The sequence below is a fragment of the Rhinatrema bivittatum genome, chromosome 1, assembly GCF_901001135.1.
Source record: "Rhinatrema bivittatum chromosome 1, aRhiBiv1.1, whole genome shotgun sequence".
NCBI lineage: Eukaryota > Metazoa > Chordata > Amphibia > Gymnophiona > Rhinatrematidae > Rhinatrema > Rhinatrema bivittatum.
In genome coordinates this window covers 161,581,110-161,600,590 of record NC_042615.1, presented here as the reverse complement: position 1 = coordinate 161,600,590, position 19,481 = coordinate 161,581,110, and the positions used below count along the sequence as shown (strand labels likewise).

Genomic DNA, 19,481 nt, shown 5'->3' with positions numbered 1-19,481 from the left:
AAGATCACTAATAGTTTTTGACTGTTGGATCACTTTTTGGGCTATGGAGTGGCGCAAAGAAGGGACATAAGGCTCCAAAGTCCACCATAGCACGGTGGTTGAAAGAAGTGATAAGTTCAATGTACTTATGTCAGGGTCGCAATGTTCGTGAGGGACTGAGAGCTCACTTTACTTGATCGCACATGGCATCCTGGACCGATTATGACAAGATTCAAATAGATATTGTATGAAATTATATGTTACCGGTTATCTATTGGCACCTCTGTTAAAGTACTAACATTTGTTTTGCCTATTTGTGCCAGCCTGTAAACTGTTATGATGGTAAAATAACTGAATGACGGTATAGAAAAGATTTTAAATTAAATAAATAAATAAATAAATAAACACGTGCCACCACAAGAAATTTGTAGGATGGCTACTTGGAAGTCTTTGCACACTTTTGTCAGACATTATCGTTTGGATGTCCAGGCTCCAGAGGCCATGGGCGTTGGTGAAAGTGTGCTTCAAGCAAGACTGTCGCAGACCCACCTTGTTTAGAGAAGCTTTTGTACATACCAGGAGTCTGGACTGATTTGAGTACATACAGGGAAAGGAAAATTGGTTCTTACCTGCTAATTTTTGTTCTTATAGTACCACAGATCAGTCCAGAGTCCCACCCATTTGGGTGAGGAAGAGTGGAGAGTCTGCTCAATCTGTTGTTGTAATTAGACTGTAGAATGGCTCAGGTTTCATTTGGTCCTTTTGGTTGTTAAGGTTAGAGCCACATCCTATTGCTTGTTCAGGGGAGCATGTTATGTGGGGATGTGTTTTTTTATGTTCAGTGGTATCTTGGCTTGGGTATAGGTCAATACTGAGTGACTGCATGTGGCACACCAGGTTATATGCCAGTGTCAGCAAAACTTTTTGTCTCCATTTGCTGGAAGGGAGGCAAAACCCAGAAGTCTGGACTGATCTGTGGTACTACAAGAACAAAAATTAGCAGGTAAGAACCAATTTTCCTTTTTATTCTCCATTCCTTTCCTAATAATTCCTAACATTCTGTTTGCTTTCTTGGTTGCTGCTGACACTGAGCAGAAGATTTAAAAGTGTTATCAACAATGACACCTAAATTCTTTTCTTGAATGGTGACTCCTAATGTGGAACCTTGCATTGTGTAGATTTAATATGGTATATTCTTCCCTAAGTGCATCACTTTGCATTTGTCCTCATTCAATTTTATTTGTCATTTGTATGCCCAGTCTCCCAGTTTTGCAAGATCTTCTTGCATTTTCTCACAATCCTCTTGTGATTTAACAACTTTAAATAATTTAGTGTCATTGGCAAATTTGATCACCTCACTCGTGAGGAGACTTAGTATATGCACATTTTATTTTTTATAACTTTTTATTTATAAATTTTTAACATATAAAAGAACATCCCCAGAGGGGCACAGTACATAATACACTGCAGTTGTACATCATACATCAAATAAACAAAGATATTTATCACCATAGAGGGCTGGCTTTACAAAGATAAGGATACTAATCCCAACAAAATTGAAATACAGGAAAAGCGAAGAATGGTGAAAAGCGCATTTAAGCAGTATCAGCGTTTCTATATAAGTGTAATAAAGACCCCATATAGCATGATATTTAAATTGCTCATGATGAAGCGCATATCGAAAATCTGCAGAGAATGAGATTTTCAATATTCGCAATATGGAGAGAATGAGACGGGATTTAAGGAAGCTGGAAGAGTGGTCAAAGATATGACAGCTAAGATTCAATGCCAAGAAGTGCAGAGTCATGCATGGGGTGTGGAAATCCGAAAGAAGTGTATTTGATGAGGGATGCAGGTCTGATGTGCACGGAGCAGGAGAGAGACTTTGGGGTGATAATGTCTAACGATCTGAAGTTGGCGAAACAATGTGACAAGGCGATAGCTAAAGCCAGAAGAATGTTGGGCTGCATAGAGAGAGGAATATCTAGTAAGAGAAAGGAAGTAATGATCCCCTTGTACAAGGGCCTTGGTGAGGCCTCACCTGGAGTACCGTGTTCAGTTCTGGAGACCGTATCTCCAAAGGGACAGAGACAGGATAGAGGTCGTCCAGAGAAGGGTGAACAAAAAGGTGGATGGTCATCATAAAATGACTTATGAGGAGAGATTGAAGAACCTAAATATGTATACCCTGGAGGAGAGGAGGAGCGGGGTGATATGAAATTTGAAAGGTTTTAATGATCCATGGTCAACAACAAATCTTTTCCATTGGAAGAAAATCAGTAGAACTAGGGGTCACGATTTGAAACTCCAGGGAGGAAGACGCAGAATCAATGTCAGGAAGTATTTCTTCACGGAGAGGGTGGTGGATGCCTGGAATTCTCTTCCGGAGGAAGTGGTGAAGACTAAAACTGTGACCGATTTCAAAAGGGCAAGGGATAAACACTGTGGATCCATAAAGGCTAGAGGATGGGAATGAAGAAAAGAGGCATGGGGGTGGCTTGCTGGAATGGTGGCTACTACCTGGTGATTACTACCCTTACTCAATAAGTCTTCACATGGTTAATGCAACTCCAACATTGCTCTTTGCTTCAACGGCAAGGGGAAATGTGGAAAAGAGGATTTGCATTCAGACAACAACCAACAAGGACTGAACTGCACAGTCTGGGTAAACAAATAAGCATTGGGGTAATTTGCTTGTTGCGGCAGTTACTACCCTAAACCAGTTAAGCCTGGTACTTCACTTTGAATGCATTTCCAGTGTTGCTCTCTGCTTCAATGGCAGGGGGAAATGTGGAAAAGAGGATTTACATTCAGAAAACATCCAACAACGCATTGATCTGTATAGGCTGGGCAAACAAGCATCGGGGTAACTTGCTTGATCCGGCGGTTACTACCCTTAACCATTAAGCCTTATGCTTCACTTTCGATGCACCTCTAACCTTACTCTCTGCATCAACAGCAGGGGGTGACAGGAAATTTGAATTAAACAGTTACCAACAAGGGCCCTGAACTTGGTGGTCGGTGAAACAGATAAGTATGGGAAAATAAGTGTGGGAGCTTGCTGGGCAGACTGGATGGGCCGTTTGGTCTTTTTCTGCCATCATTTCTATGTTTCTATGACGGATCTTGTGCTGCCAGTGCTCAAGGCTTAGATTTCTTTTCCAAAAGGTCACGATGATGAATCTTACCACTAAAAGTAATTGACCCACTACATTTCGGGATTTTCTCGGGACTAAAGAACCAGCCCACCTTCCAAGTAAGCCCATAATATAGATTAGATATATGGGAACCCCAATAATGTCAGCAATAGCAGCAGCCACTTCTCGCCAGAAAGCGCAAACTCCTACACAGTACCACCATATGTGTAAGTAGGTGCCTTATTCTCCTCATCCCCTCCGGAAATATGATAAAATAATAGTCAGGCATTCTATTCATTCTATGCAATAGTCAGATCATAAGCTTGACTCTCCGCTGACAAAAAGAGCTGCGGTGAGTGGAAGACCATATAGTTTTCCATTCAGAGAAAGTAAGGGAGATACCTAGGTCATTGTTCCATTAACAGATCAAGTTACCAGAAGTAGAGGAACCCAATTTCCCCTGAAGCAACCCCCAGTTAACTAACATTATAACTTTTCAAAAATATCATGGTCAGAAAAGTAACGCTGCAGGCTGTTTAGTTCCAGAAGAGGAACTGTTAAATCGAATATTTCTACCAGGACAAGCAGGATGGTAGTCCTCACAGATGGGTGACATCATCAGATGGAGCCTAGCATGGAATACTTTTGTCAAAGTTTCTAGAAACTTCGACTGGCACACTGAGCATGCCCAGCATGCCACTAACCCCGCAGCCACGTGGAGTCCCTCTTCACTCTCTTTTATTCCATGGTGCTGTTGCCTCGCGGTTTCTGGAGCTCTTTACTGTTTTTTCCCTCACTGAAGAAATTGACCATTTTTTCCCGCTTCAGGGTCCCCCTTTGCGAATCAGTTACTCTGGCGTTCGGTAGGTACTTTCTTCACATTGTTGCGGTTGGTTCCCGAGTGTCTACTCCCAGTGGCCACTGGCCACCGACTATGCGCTGTCTTTTTTCAATGGCGACCGGTTTTTGGAAGTGCCCCCAGTGTCCGCAGACTATGTCCATCACGGACCCGCACAACATTTGCGTCCTCTACCTGTGGCCTTCCCACGATGTCCGTCAGTGTTCCAGTTGTGCTCAGATGACTCCCCAAAGGCTGGCGCGCCCGCCTGAACAAGATGGAGCACTTGTTTGGTTCCAAGCAATCGACTCCATTGACTCCAGTACCGGGTACGTCGAGTTGCGGGGATCGATCTGACTCAGGGCCTTCTCCCTTGGTGTTCCGCCACGATGAACATGGTGTGGGAGATCGCCCTCCACCGGCATCTGGCCAGTTCAAGGCCTCGGGATCATCTTCCTCAGCACCAGAGAAAGACCGGGCCGAGCACTGTGGGAAGAACAGACACCGGCACCGGCGATCATCACCGTCCGGTGCCAGCACCGATGCTGAAAGGGCATCGGCGCCGGCCAAAACCCCTCCGAAGCGGCCCCAAGTTTAGGAGGGCCCTATCTTTCTCTAAAGCTGGGAGCCCAGGGCTTTTCCCACCGATCTCGGTGACGGGTACTGAGCCTCTGCAGACCCCCATGGAGGCTCCGGTTACGCCCCGCCTGCCTTCTTCTCCCGTGTCAGTGCTCACTTCACCTGCATTTCAGGAAAAGTTGGACCACGTGGTCCAACAGGCAGTGCTCAGTGCCCTCTAGGGCCTCTAGCAAGCATCGATGCTGAACCCCATACCGGCGCACCGGAACAGGCACCTTCATTGATGGTGCCTTTGCTGGAAAGGTTGGATGTGTTGCTTGGTGCCTTACTGACGCAGCCGGTGCCCGGAGGTCCTCCAGTGCCCCATCTGCCACCGGTTCTTCCCTTCGACACTATCCCAATTCCGGTTTCCTCGGAGGAGGAGGATGTGACTATGTGCTTGCCACCATGGGCAGGGCCATCATTGCTGGAGCCCGCTCCTGGGCCATAGGGTCCCCCGGTGCCCCGGCTTCTATCGAAGGTCCTGTTGCCCTCTGCTGGTGTGGCCATTGATGCCAGTGCCCCGTGACCTGGGGTTTGGACTCCCTTCTCGACCCAGACAGTTTGATGGTGAGCAGGAGGCCCCTTATGATCCATAGGGTGATGCTTCCTCCGAGCTTTCCTCGGATGCCTCTGACGATCTTCCATCGGAGCCCTCACCTCCAGACTAGAGGTGCCGCTCACCCCCGGAGGATTTATCTTTTGCCAGCTTTGTTTGGGCAATGGCGGAGGCCATTCCCTTCCAGCTATTGATGGAAGAGGACGCCCGCCATAAAATGTTGGAGGTCCTCCAGTTCGTGGACATCCCTAAGGAGGTGGTGGCTGTTCCGGTACATGAGGTCCTCTTAGAACTCCTCTACTGGTTTTGGGAGCACTCAGGCTCTGTAGCCCCAGTCAGCTGGAAGTCGCATGCTATTGCTGCAGCAGGCCCTAGGCTTCCAAAAAATCCAGCTCTTACAACAGTCTGTGATGATGGAGTCTGTGCAGAAGAATGCCAAGAGGGCCCGCACTCACTCCTCCGCCCCTCCGGGGAAGGACCAAAGAGCCTTGGATGCTTTGGGCTGTAAGGTCTTCCAAGGGGCTATGCTTATTGTCCGTATAGCGGCATTTCAGTTGTACATGAATCAGTACAACCATAACCTCTGGAAGCAGGGCCAGGAGTTTGCTGAAGGTCTCCCCCAGCAGTTCCAAGAAGGCTTTGAGTCCATTGTACAAAAAGGATTCGAGGGCTGCAAGCATGAAGTGCAAGTGGCCTTCAACGTGTTTGAGATGGTGGCAAGAGTATCAGCGGCCGGTATTAGTGCCCGGCACTGGGCCTGGCTTAAGGTCTCCGACCTCTGCTCTGAGGTCCAGGAAAAGCTGGCCGACCTCCCCTGTACAGGAGAAAACCTGTTTGGGGATAAAGTCCGAGATGCGGTGGCCCAGTTAAAAGATCATCATAAAACCCTGCATCAGTTGTCCTCTACCACCTCAGACCCCTCCTCAGTGACCCGCAGGACGCCATGTAGGGACCCCAGGAAGGCTTTCTATAGGCAACGGAGATACTATCCTCCATCCTCACGCACTCGCCCGGTTCGAGCTGTCTCGAAGGGCCACTCCTGCCAACAGCAGGCGCCTCGGGCCCAGCCCACGCCTCAACACAGCTCAGCGGTGTTTTTGACTGGCGCAGAGAGAACAGTTGCCTAACTCCGGTGCTCACGGCTTCCGACCCTCCAGTCGGAGGCCGCCTCTACTTATTCACAGACTGCTGGTCCCCCATTATAACCGACCAATAGGTGTTAACCATCATGAATCAGGGCTACCTCCTGAAACTTCTCAGCACCCCACCAGACTCCCCTCCTTCTCAGGGGTGGAGCCTCGTGAAGCATGCATCAACCCTCGAGTTAGAACTCTCAGCCATGTTGCGGTCCAAAGCTATCGAACTGGTTCCCTGCGCCCAACAAGGCCAGGGGCTCTACTCCAGGTATTTTCTCATTTCAAAAAGAACAGGCGGCTTCTGTCCCATCCTTGATCTCCGGGTCTTAAACAAGTTCCTCTGGCAGGAGCGGTTCAAAATGGTCTCATTGGGCACCTTACTCCCGCTTCTTCATCAGGGAGATTGGCTCTGCTCTCTCTATTTGCAGGACGCCTACTCACATATCGCAATATTTCTGCCTCATCGGAAATACCTACTCTTCGTGATAGGCTGGCGGCATTTTCAGTACAGGGTTCTTCCTTTCAGGCTTACCTCCACACCCCGAGTCTTCACCAAGTGCCTGGCGGTGGTGGGAGCACACCTGCGCCGCAGATGGGTGCATGTGTTCCCCTATCTAGATGACTGGTTCATCAGGAGTTCCTCGAGGGAGGGAGCCCTGCAGTCCCTGAAGTCGACAGTCAGGGTCCTCCAATCACTGGGTTTCTCATTAACTTTCCAAAATCCCAGCTGATGCCATCCCAGTGACTCAGCTTCATCGGGATGGACCTGGACACCATGGTGTAGCCAAGGGCGTTCCTCCCTAGCAATCGCAGGGGCCACCCTGGCGGGTTTATCCAGGGCGGTCAGCCAAAGGCAGATGGCTTCGGCTCGCCTGCTTTTGATGTTGCTGGGTCACATGGCGTCGTCAGTGCATGTCATCCCAATGGCCTGCCTTCCTTACCGCCCGCCGCTGCCATCCCAGGAGCAAACGCGGGCCTCTCCGAGACGTGGCGGGAGCACCTCCTGTGCTGCCCTTCTCTTGGCGGCCCTGCCTGTGGCCCTTAGCATTATGGCACGGTGGAGTCGCCACTGCCGCTCCTCTCGTGGCTCTGCCTCACGGCAGATACGCTGCCACTGGCTGCCTCTTCTTCCAGGTTCCTCAGGCACGTGCGCCCCTCTTCCGGACTTAAAGGGCCCGCGACGCGCTGAGGCTGCTGGACCCGTCCAGGTGATGTCAATCACCAGGCTATTTAAGGCAAGCTCTGACACTCAGAGCTTGCCTTTGCCTCAGGTTCCTTCGTTCAGGTATTTCCTCAAGTTCCTGTGTCTTTTCTTTGAACTGCTTCTAGAACTTCAACCTTTGCCTCGACTGACTACACCTGCCTTCATCTTGTGCTGACCATTGCTTTGACCGACTATGCCACAGGTTCTTCTGTGTCCAGAGTCCTAGCTTGCTTGCCACAACTTCCACTTGCCATCGGTTCTCATCCTAGCCCATCAGTGACGCCTCCGCTAGCCTGTTCTCTAGACGTGGACTTACAAGGCTTAGGCCTTCCTTTGCTTGAGTGCCTCCAGCTATTCTTTGTTCCTTTGGCGCCTGAGTTCTAGTACCGAATCCAGTCCAGGGTAGGACTACTCCACCTATTGCCTGCACCATCCTCTATCTTCTGCCTCTGGGCTGTATCAGACTTTACTTTGTTGTTACACCGAGGCTCACCTAAGTCATGCTGGCCCCGGCACCCAAAGGCTCAACCCACAGGGAACAAGGGCTGGTATAGTTGAAGCTCTAGTGGCAGCCCACTCCGCCTGCCGACGATGGAGACCCATAGGTCCCTACCTGCGGGTTGCGCTAACCTCACCTCGGCCCAAGGGTCCACCTCCGACGCAACATGTCCGTAGCCCACTTCCATGCAGTTCCAATTGCTGAAATCTGCGAGGCCGTGACGTGGAGTTCCCTTCACATGTTTGTTGCCCACTACTGTCTGGACAAGGATGGTCGAGAGGATAGCATCTTCGGCCAGTCTGTCCTTCGCACCCTGTTCCACATGTAAGAACCCAACTCTCCCTGCCTATGGCCCCTTCTGTGTTGTAGATCTGGTGCCTGATGGGTGGAGCAATCAGATAGGAGTAGCAATTTGTTAGGAATCTGATGTTAGTTAGACTGCGGAGATAGCAGATGTTATGAATCTGTGTTGCGGGCTCCTGAAAAGGGAGGAGTTAGCAATCTTGTTAGGAAAGCTCTGTGTAGAGCTGGGAGTAGCAATCTGTAATTCTGATATAGTAGTGGGTGGATCCCTGGGCCGGTGGCAGATGACCACACCCCCGGGAGGATATCCCGAGAGGGACCACTGGCTAGGCTTGAGTATGGAGACAGACACACATTAGTTCTTTTATTAAACAGGTTTTTGAAACCACCAGAAGTGGCAGTAGTGAGCTGATATGCCCAGCAGGGCTGTAGTCCCTCAGGTACTGAAACAGCGATCCAGGATGGCTGAGTTGTTGAGAAACTGTAAAAAGTGAGTAGGCAGAGTTCATGAACAGAGCTAGATGACAAAACTCAAGTAAGGTCTCAAGGAAGCTCAGGAGCTGGAAAGGTTTAGGCCCTCGAGGAGCGAGTACCTGGTTCCAGGAAAAGCTCTGAGAGAGCGATGGTAACTCACAATTGTTTGTAGCAGCGATAGTTTCCAGGCAGTAAAGAATCTTCAGAGTGTCCATGAACATGGGCCCTTGAGGAGTGAGTACTGGTTCCTATCTGTAATCTCAAAGTAAAGAAAAAGAGCGAGGCCCCCGAGGAGCGGGTACCTCTGGTAAGTCCGAGGAGATAGAGTAGCTCGGATAGCCAAAGCAAGTCCTTAGCGAATCCTTACTAACTCAGTTAGCGTTAACAGAGACCTTTAAATATTGGAAGCGGATGATGTCATCTCAGGGGGACGCCCCTGAGGTTCGCGCCCTTGCTGGTACTTCAATCAGAGCGCGCGCCCTAAGTCTTCAGGCAACATGGCGGATCTGCAACATCGAGCCAGTCCGGGGACGCCGAAGGGAGACGGCATGGAGACGCCGCGGCAGCCAGCCGTCCATCAGACCCGGAGGGAGTCGCCTCAGAGGTAAAGAGGGCGGAGTGAGGGCGTCAAACAGCGACGGTCGCAACATTCCGTGGATCAGGCTGCCCCGTTGTTGCCAACAGCACCCCTGTTATTGTGCCTGTTGCTTGTTATTGGGAATCTTTTGGCCCAGTGTATTCCAGGGACAGCCTGCAGCTTGGTATTTACCCATCTGTGAGGACTACCATCCTGCTTGTCTTGGGAGAAAGTAGAGTCGCTTACCTGTAACAGGTGTTCTCCCAGGATAGCAGGATGTTAGTCCTCAGGAAACCCACCCACCACCCCGCGGAGTTGGGTTCGTCTGCGGTTTGTTATTTTATTTTTTCGCTCATCTTTCTGCTTTGCTACAAGACTGAAGGGGAATCCCGCATGGCTGCGGGGTTAGTGGCATGCTGGGCATTCTGTGTGCCAGTCGGCGTTTCTAGAAACTTTGACAAAAGTATTCCGTGCCAGGATCTATCTGATGATGTCACTCGTCTGTGAGGACTAACATCCTGCTGTCCTGGGAGAACACCTGTTACAGGTAAGCAACTCTGCTTTTCCAGGAGTTCAAATTCAGAACTAAGGTCTTCAAAGGTAAGAAATCTCCCATCTTCTCACAAATGAGCTAAACTAATTAGACCACAATCTTTTCACACCTTCAATTCTGGAGCAAAGGTAAGAGCCGATATGGTCGTATTACCATAAATGGATCCCATCCGAGATACAGCCTCCCTGGTGAGCCCTAGGTATCCCATGAGTTGGCCTCAGGCTCGCAGCATATGAGATATCAGAGGGCTGTTCTGAGTAACCTTCCTGCGAATCGGGGAAGCTGAGGGGACAAATGGAAGTAAAGCAAGGTCCATTTCATCTGATTGGAACTATTCCAGGGACTGCCAAGCGGCACCATCATGTCTGAACAATACGTTAAGTGGTAATGTGTGAGCTGCCCAGTAATAAACTCTTAAATTAGGAAGCGCCATCCCCCTTGTTTCTTAGGAAGCCATAGCTGGCTAAGCTTAATAAGTGGACGCTTATAACGCCAAATACATTTTGAAAAATGGCTATGCAGGGTGTCAAAAATCTTAACAGGGATATCACAGGGTACATGCTGGAAGCAATATAATTATCGGGGCAAAACACTCATTTTTATTAAATTTATGCATCCCGCCCATGAAATCGGCAAATCCACACATTTTTGCAGGTTCCGACGTATATCAGCTACTAAACGGTCAGAGTTTTGATCATAGAGATGACTAAGATTCCAAGAGATATATAAATACCTAACAGCCCGATACTGTAAAACCGCGGGAGAGCGGACGAACGCCCGCTCTCCCGGCGCACGCACCGGCCCTTGGCCAGTGCAAGCGATCCAGTATGCAAATTAGGCGACGCGGTGCAAACGAGGAAAAGGAGGCGCTAGGGACACTAGCGCGTCCCTAGCGCCTCCTTTTGGCCTGGAGCGGCGGCTGTCAGCGGGTTTGACAGCCGACGCTCAATTTTGCCGGCGTCGGTTCTCGAGCCCGCTGACAGCCACGGGCTCGGAAACCGGACGCCGGCAAAATTGAGCGTCCGGTTTTCGGCCCGACAGCCGCGGGCCGAATTCAAATTTTTATTTTTATTATTTTTTACCTTTTTTTACTTTTTGGGACCTCTGACTTAATATCGCTATGATATTAAGTCGGAGGGTGCACAGAAAAGCAGTTTTTACTGCTTTTCTGTGCACTTTCCTGGCGCCGGAAGAAATTAGCGCCGACCTTTGGGTCGGCGCTAATTTCTGAAAGTAAAATGTGCAGCTTGGCTGCACATTTTACTTACTGTATCCCGCGCGCATACCTAATAGGGCCATCAACATGCATTTGCATGTTGAGGGCGCTATTAGGTGCCGCGGGTGGGCCGCATGTTTTCCTCCCCTTACTGAATAAGGGGTAAGGGAAAACACGCGTCCAGAGCAGGCTGACAGTGCGCTCCGACGGAGCACACTGTACTGTATCGACCTGTAAGTAAGTAAACCCATCACCGTCCACCTTAAAGTTTGCCATACTGGCAGGGACAACAGTACAAGGGCATATAGGGAAAATTTTGGATTTGTCATAATTGACTTATACCCAGAGAGATTTCCAAAGCGAGACAAGGCATCTAATAGAGCAGGACCCGATTCATGGGGATGAGATAGTATATGCAAATTTATCTCATGCATATTCATGGTGGATATTCTGAAAACCTGACTAGCTGTGAAGTCTCCAGGACAGGTTTGGGACGCCATGTGTTAAGAGTATGTCTTTTCCCTGTTTAGACAGATATTTCGAACTAAATCGTATGATTTTTTTCAGGTAAATGATAGCATATATGAGATTCCAAATTTCTCACCATCCATTAAAGGCATTCTATGGGAAAATTATCCAATGGATAAAGGTGTCTTCTGTGCCTATGATGATGATAAAGTGTACACTTATGTCTTTCACAAGGACACTATACAAGGTATTGCAAAAATCCATAGTTTTGGCTGTATGTATATTTTTACATGTGTTAATTTTCCTATAAAAATAAGTGGTTTTATTTACCACTGATATTGTATAGTGATGGCACAACTGTATGCAGAAACATCAGCAAAGTAGCTGAAAGCTCACAAAACAATAATGCTGTCCTCTTAGGTGGACTCCAGAGTGACTCGTCAACATTTTTAAATTACTGAGGGATGCATGAATAGCAGAATCAAAATGAATGCAAAAGATTCCTTTAATGAAGGCTCTTCATGATGGACAAATGTTCAGTGCACTATAAATACTGCATTTATTCAGTAACAGGTTGATTTTAAAAGTATTGCTCACAAAAAAACAGCCCCATGCATGCATATGCGGGCTACGCACGAGCAATGCAAATTTTAAGAAGCGGACGTACAAGTGTACATAGCTTTGCATGTGTCAAGAGTAAGGAGTTGGAAAAGGGGCATGGACATTCATTTCGGGCTCAAGTGTGGGGCTTACAGGACGAGGAACCAGTGTGGTCCTGAGAGGGAGGAAGAGAGAGAGAGAGTGTTCTATGCTGGCTGACCAAAGTTACCCAGGTAATTTTGGTTAGCCAAATAGACCTAAAGTTATCCAGATAGCTTTATCCAAATATATTCAGTGGCACGGTTATCCATATATTTTACCTGTTCAGCAGGGTTTTGAATATAGATCTCTGTTACCATGTAATAATTTGTCCTTGAGCTAAATTTTCTTGTGCTAATAAACTCAAGAATAAAAGAGGCCAGAAGCCATACATTAGTCTTTTGCTGTCTGTCTGTAGGTTCCAAGGTGATATTATCTGGAGGTACAAAACTTCCCTTTTCCCATAAACCATTGCTGTTGTATAATGGAGAATTAACATGCCAGACACAGAGTGGAAAAACAAACAGCATCTACTTGAGTACTCACTGTTTCCTCAGCAGATTAAAAGACTATGGACCTAATGAGCTGAAACAAATTCTGGCACAGACTTTAATGCTGAAGAGGTAGGTCAGCTTGCCTGTTTCTTTGTTTAATTTGTTACCTGGTTATAGCACAGTATTCACTAAAGAGTGAATATGGAGTTAACAATCGATCAAATACATTGATTACCTTGTCTAAATAGACACATGAAATCAGCATGCAATTAATCTTGACTTTCCTGTTCATATCCCAGATCAGTCCCGAAGCATGGATTTTGCCTCCCAACTAGCAGTTGAAGACAGAGAAGAAAAGCTTTACTGATATTGGTACTTAACCTAGTGTGCCACTGCAGTCCCTCAGTATTTCTCTATTTCCAGCAGATGGTAGAGGTGCAAAAATACCCCAAAACACAAGAAATAAAAGGAGACATTTGCTCCTGGGGGTGTTAGGTGTCTTGGAGGACCATCCATGGCACCTAACACCACCCGAGAACAGAGGGTTGGTGCCCCTGTCTTTGTCTCGGTCCATGGACAGTGAGAAGACTGAAAGCGGTGGTCTTGTTCCCTTGTTTTCACCACAGAGATTGCACTAACTCTCCTCCTTCAACAGCTGACAACAGATCAGGGAAGTATTCCTATTTTATTTCTTCTTTTAAAAAAAAAAAAAAAAAAAGGCAGCCGAGGAGGAAAATGACGTGGTTAGGGCTGCGGGGAGAAGCTTGAGGCATCAGCTGCTGGGAAAGCTGGGGTCTGGTTCTTACCGCCACAAGTTGCTTCAGGGAAATCCTCAGCTGGGAAGCTTGAAGATACAGGCCGTCCATGAATTCGGCCACAGAGAGAGGCTTGAGGCACTGGCTGCGAGAAAGGCCAGGGTTTGATTCTTACTACTGTGAGTCATGTCAGGGGAATCCGACTCAGCCCAGATTGTACGCACAGGCCAGAGTCTGCGCGTATCTTCATGGGGGGGGGGGGGGGGGGGGGCGGGGCGGAATCCCTCTGAGACTGGGTAATGCGTTTGACTTGGGCGCATAGGCCAGGGCATGTTCACTTTGGGTGCATAGGCCAGAGCTGGCCTTTACCTCTGCGGGAGTGAATCCCTCTAAGACCGAAGTAAGCGTGTACATCTTAGGTACACTTGGAGAATATGTGGGAAATGCTGCCGAGCCTGTTCGGACCAAACGGGTGCTCTTAAATGCAGCAGAGCTATATAAGAGGTGTGTGCAAAGAGAGGAAGGCAGCTCAGAGTTGACCAGGACAGCGAATGTGGAGAGGAAATACACCCGTTCAGCAGCCTTCACTAGGATGGTTCTGCCTGAAAGTGTGAGAATGGCAGCCATTTTAGAGCCATCTCCTGCAGCTTCTTGGGAGGAGGTGATGTCTCCACTGATTCCCCAGGTGTTGAATGAGGTTCGGGAGGAGACAGCATGTGGGAGTTAATCCTGTTCTGGATTGGCTTCAGGGCCTGGTAAATGCCTTTTCTTTCCATTGCACCATTAAGAAACTAGTAGTTCAAGAGTGATATACTCTGGAAACCAGGCTGAAAGTTTGTAGAGCGATGGTACAGTTCTGATGGTGGGTTCAGCGGCGCTGAAGGACGCACAAGACCAGAAGACTGAGATACAATTGAAGAAGATGTTTGAGGTCTTAGTGCTGAGCATACATGTCACAATGTGCAGTGGCTTTATAGCATGGGCTTGCTTGTGCTGCTTTTCAACAGGTACAGATGAAGGAGCCAGGGACCTTTTTTTTCCAGCCAAGCAGGCAAAGAGACTGGAGGTTGGGGTAGCCTCTGTTGCGGATTCCTTGGGTGACTTGCTGCACATGTCCGCCCAAAATGTGAGGTTGGCGGGGTCGACAAGGCAGCTCCTGGGGTTGTGCACTTGGTCGGGCGATATCTGCCCCAAGTCTCAGTTGGAAAATCTTCCCTTTAAAGGCAAACTCTTGCTTGGCAAGAACCTTGAACAGTTGGTAAAACACTTGGTGAGGCCAGGGGCATAAGTTGCCTGAGAGTACACCTAAAGGGAAAGAAATACATCTTCCAGTAGGAAAAGGTCAGAAAAGCGAGGAGACAAATCGCAGTCCTTTCATATATCACATATGTCCGCCAGGGAGAGCACCAGCCAAGGGACCAGAGGAGGTAAAGGCACACAGTCAGACACGGCTGGTCCACTCCTCTCCAAAAGCAAGAGGAGAGTGGTTGGCTGTCTTTTACGAGGAGTGAATAAACATTATAATTAACCATTGGACCCTAACAATCATAATGTCTTAGAATTGGCTCCTCCAATACGTGAAGCCTGCCTGGTCTTCTTTTGTACATTCAGCAAGAAGCATTTCGGTCCATGGTGGATTACTTTCAAAAACTGTAAGCCCATAGGCCTGGTTATCTGAGGAGAGAGGTGCTACGGGCAGTACTATATATATTTAGTGGTTCCAAAGAAGGAGAGAACCTATCGTCCCATTCTAGACCTAAAGATGGTAAATGCAGCTTTGCAGATACTTCATTTCTGGATGGAGGCTGTATACTCAGAGTGGCAGTCTGTAATTGGGAATAACTGACATCTCTCGATCTTGCAGACGCTTATCTTCATATACCCTTCTGGACTGAACATCAAAAGTTTCTGAAATTCGTTGTGTTGGGAGAACAGTTTCAGTTCTGTGAGCTTCCATTTGGCCTAGCGACAGCCCCATGTACATTCACCAAGGTGATGGTAATGGTGGCCGTTGCTCTTTGGAGAGAATGCATATGGGTGCATCCATATTTGGACAACTGGCTCCTTTGGGTGAAGTCAAAGGAACTATGTCAGAGCTCGGTTCAACTGGTCATGCGGAGACTGCATTCTCTGGGCTGGGTGGTGAATTTGTTACAGGGCATTTTGTTCTCCACCCAGTCATGAGAATACCTAGGAGAGCGATTTGACACTGCTTGAGGCAAGGAATTTCTCATGGAGGAGAAAATGTTGAAATTGCAGACACAAGTCCAGAGGTTTTCATGGCTGAGATTATTTACAGGTCTTGGGGAACCTTCCGTCAGAGGATTTTTTTCACTTCAATTGTCCCTGCAAGGGGAGTCCCAATCCAGTCTCTCCCGGTGGCTTTCTCTGGTCCATTTGGAGCTAGGCAAGGAGTTAGATATTCCAAATTAGGTGGTAGTGACCACCAATTCCAGTCTGACAGGATGGGGAGCCATCTGTCAAGGGCAGACTGTGCAAGGCCAATGGTCAGTGTAGAAAACTTTGGGGTCCATCTCTCGATGGGAGACTCAAGCAGTTTACAAGACGCTGCGGTGTTTGCTTCCTCTATTGTATGAGCGGGCAGTGAGAGTTCTTTTGGACAGTGCAATGGCAGTGAGAGGAGCAACACGTAATAGCTCTGGCGGCATCTCACATCACCATAGTGGACAACGTTCAGGCAGATTTTTTCAGTCAGCAGGGGCTGGACCCTGGAGAATGGGAGCTGACAGAGGAAGTGATGCACCTCATTCGTGCCAAATAGGGTTTTCCTCATGTGTGTTTGGAGTTGAGGAAGAACACCAAGGTGTACCACTTTTTCAGTCGCAAATGGGAGAGTGGAGCAGAGGGAATCAACATTTTTGTTCTACCGTGGCAGCCAGGGATCCTTCTATACATTTTCCCTCAATAGCCCTTGGTGGGAAGACTGTTACGACGGATAGGGAGACACCTAGGCAAGGTGATTTTCATGGCTCCGGAATGCTGTGTCAGCTATGGCTTTCAGATCTAGTAAATTTGGCAGCAGATGGACCTCTGTGGTTTGGGCATCATCAAAGGTTGCTTCATCAGCGTCTAATTTTATTGGATCAGCAGTTCACTTCAGTCTCACAGCCTGGCTTTTGAAAGGAATCATTTCAGACAGAAGGGATATTCTGAGGAGATCATTACAGCCTTGCTGCAAGCTAGATGACCTTCCACTTCCTTGGCTTACATTAGGGTGTGCAGAGTGTTCGAGACATGGTATCTTGAGGAGAGTGTTGAGCCGACTCAAGCTTCAGTTTTGCATATTTTGCCATTTTTTGCAAAGGGGTCTAGGGAAGGGACTGGCCTTCAATTCTCTCTGAGTAAAGGTTGAGGCTTTAGGCTGTCTTCATGGTAATGTGCAGGGCGAATCCTTGGCTTCACATCTGAACACGATTTGTTTTCTTAGTGGGGCAAAGTATTTGCATCCCCCATCCATGTTCAGCAGTCCTCACTTACAGCTCGATACAGTAACATTCAGTTGAAGTTTTCTCGTCTGTAACGAGCTCCCTGCGCACAATTCGGACGCGTAAGGCAAATCAGCGATACAGTTTCCAGTTTCGCGCGTCCGTAGCGCTTCTTAAAACAGACGCGTAACCCTTCCCGCACCCGGCATGTAAATGAACGAATTAGCTGTATAATGAAGGAATTAGCTATTCCCCCTCCGATACCGTAACGCGCGCTCAAGTTATCTCATTAGTAACGCACTGTTTTGCCGCGGCCGTAACGTGTTAGTTTACCGCCTCCCCCTAGTAGGAGTTAGGACTGTGAGTCTAGTAACAAATCCATCGACTCCACTTAAGACACTCAAAACAATAAAACACAATTAAAAAAAAAAGCGATACAGAGATGATCGAGAAAATGTAATGATGTGGGACACATAAAACCTGTCAGAAGAAAAAAAAAAATTTAAATACCTGTCTGAGGGCCGCGTCGGTCCAGGCTGCCGGCGGGATCCGGGGGGCCGGTGGTCGCGTGTTAAATCTAGGCCGCGGGCGGGTGGGCGCCTGTTCCAGGCAGCGGCAGCGGCGGCGGGGGGACACGCGATAGTTCGAGACGGCCGGCGGGCGGTCGCGTGTTAATCTAGGCCGGGTCGCACAGACGCGCATTCATCCAGGCGGAGGGAGCCGGCGGCGCCTGTGCGACCCCTGCGTTTCGGCGCTCAAGGCAGTCACATGCCGTGACGTAACGCCTTGAGCGCCGAAACGCAGGGGTCGCACAGGCGCGCATTCATTCACTGCCGGTGGGGGCTGCCGGAGAGGCAACCCCTACCGGCAGTGAATGAATTCATTCATCCAGGCGGAGGAGCCGGCTCCTCCGCCTGGATGAATGAATGCGCGCCTGTGCGACCCCTGCGTTTCGGCGCTCAAGGCAGTCACCTGCCGTGACGTCACGCCTTGAGCGCCGAAACGCAGGGGTCGCACAGGCGCGCATTCATTCATTCACTGCCGGTGGGGGCTGCCGGAGAGGCAACCCCCACCGGCAGTGAATGAATTCATTCATCCAGGCGGAGGAGCCGGCTGCTTTCGCCACTGGCTCCTCCGCCTGGATGAATGAATGCGCGCCTGTGCGACCCCTGCGTTTCGGCGCTCAAGGCAAGTCACATGCCGTGACGTCACGCCTTGAGCGCCGAAACGCAGGGGTCGCACAGGCGCGCATTCATTCATCCAGGCGGAGGAGCCGGTGGCGAAAGCAGCCGGCTCCTCCGCCTGGATGAATGAATTCATTCACTGCCGGTGGGGGTTGCCTCTCCGGCAGCCCCCACCGGCAGTGAATGAATGAATGTGCGCCTGTGCGGACCCGGCCTAGATTTAACACGCGACCACCCGCCGGCCGTCTCGAACTAACGCGTGTCGTCCCGCCGCCGCTGCCGCCGCGCCCACCCGCCCGCGGCCTAGATTTAACACGCGACCACCGGCCCCCCGGATCCCGCCGGCCGCCTGGACCCACGCGGCCCTCCGACAGGTATTTACAAATTTTGATTTTTACACTTCCTGGTGCCTGTCATTTCAAATGTCATTTGAAATGACAGGTACCAGCGCACCCAGGTTACTGTATAGGCGCTGTATTAAGCGCCTATACAGTAAAATGGGTTATGCGGCCATAACCCTTCCCTACCGCTTTAAAGCCGCGGCATGCATTTGCATGCGATTAGAGGAGAGTATCGGGGAGTTAGTGAAGAGAACTGTGCGTGCGGGGAGGAAGGGTGCGCCTGACACTACCGCACTGTTTTTACCGCGGCCTTACTGGATCGAGCCGTATGTTGTATGCAGAATGGGAGCATTCCAGGAAGGAGCTACTTATCTAGCTATCTTAACTGGACAAGTGGCGATATTCAGACTTATCTGGCTAACTCAAAGTTATCCGGGTACATTGAGTGGGGTGGCCATGCTGACAAGTTAGCTGGATATATTTATTCAGCCAACTTCTTCAGCTGGATAGCAGCTGAATATCGATCTCTCATGATATTAGAACTGTAAACATAACACAATAAATTAGACAATGGCAAAAGAACTGTATATCATACAGTGGGGGGTTTTTTGTTTGGTCTTTATATCATCTTGAATCAAGATCCAAAACTGAATGATCATGTCCCATTAAATGTCTATTTTTAAATTCTAAATCTGTGATTTCAAAATGTCAGTGCAATAAAATAATGAAGTACATGCAGTAGAGTGAACTCAGTCACAAGCACAAGTCACAAATGCTTCTCTTAAGAAAAATAAATTTGTATATTTAAAGCATAAATCATCTCTTCAGTACTGCTTCAGACTGAATTATTTGGTCAAAAAACACTGAAATGGAAATATGTTTTAGCAAATTATCAGCCTTCATAAGGAGGAATAACTACAATGAAGTAATTATAGCAGAACACTTAACAAATCCTTATTTTTAGCAACATCAATTCTTCAGAAATGACCCATCCACTTGTTTAACTTTGTAAAATAATGTTTTAACCATATTAACCATAATAAAAGGATACAAAGAAAGCC

General features: G+C 48.5%; 1 protein-coding gene across 3 annotated transcripts in view; it reads left to right on the top strand.

Annotated features, from left to right (window-relative positions):
- Nucleotides 1-19,481, top strand: part of WDR19 (WD repeat domain 19) — a 410,737-nt gene that overhangs the window by 179,024 nt on the left and 212,232 nt on the right. For all 3 annotated transcript variants that reach the window (XM_029589326.1, XM_029589343.1, XM_029589335.1), the window contains exons 16-17: nucleotides 11,661-11,808; nucleotides 12,619-12,823. In XM_029589326.1, coding sequence (XP_029445186.1) covers nucleotides 11,661-11,808; nucleotides 12,619-12,823 — 353 coding nt within the window. The remainder of the gene's footprint in view (nucleotides 1-11,660; nucleotides 11,809-12,618; nucleotides 12,824-19,481) is intronic.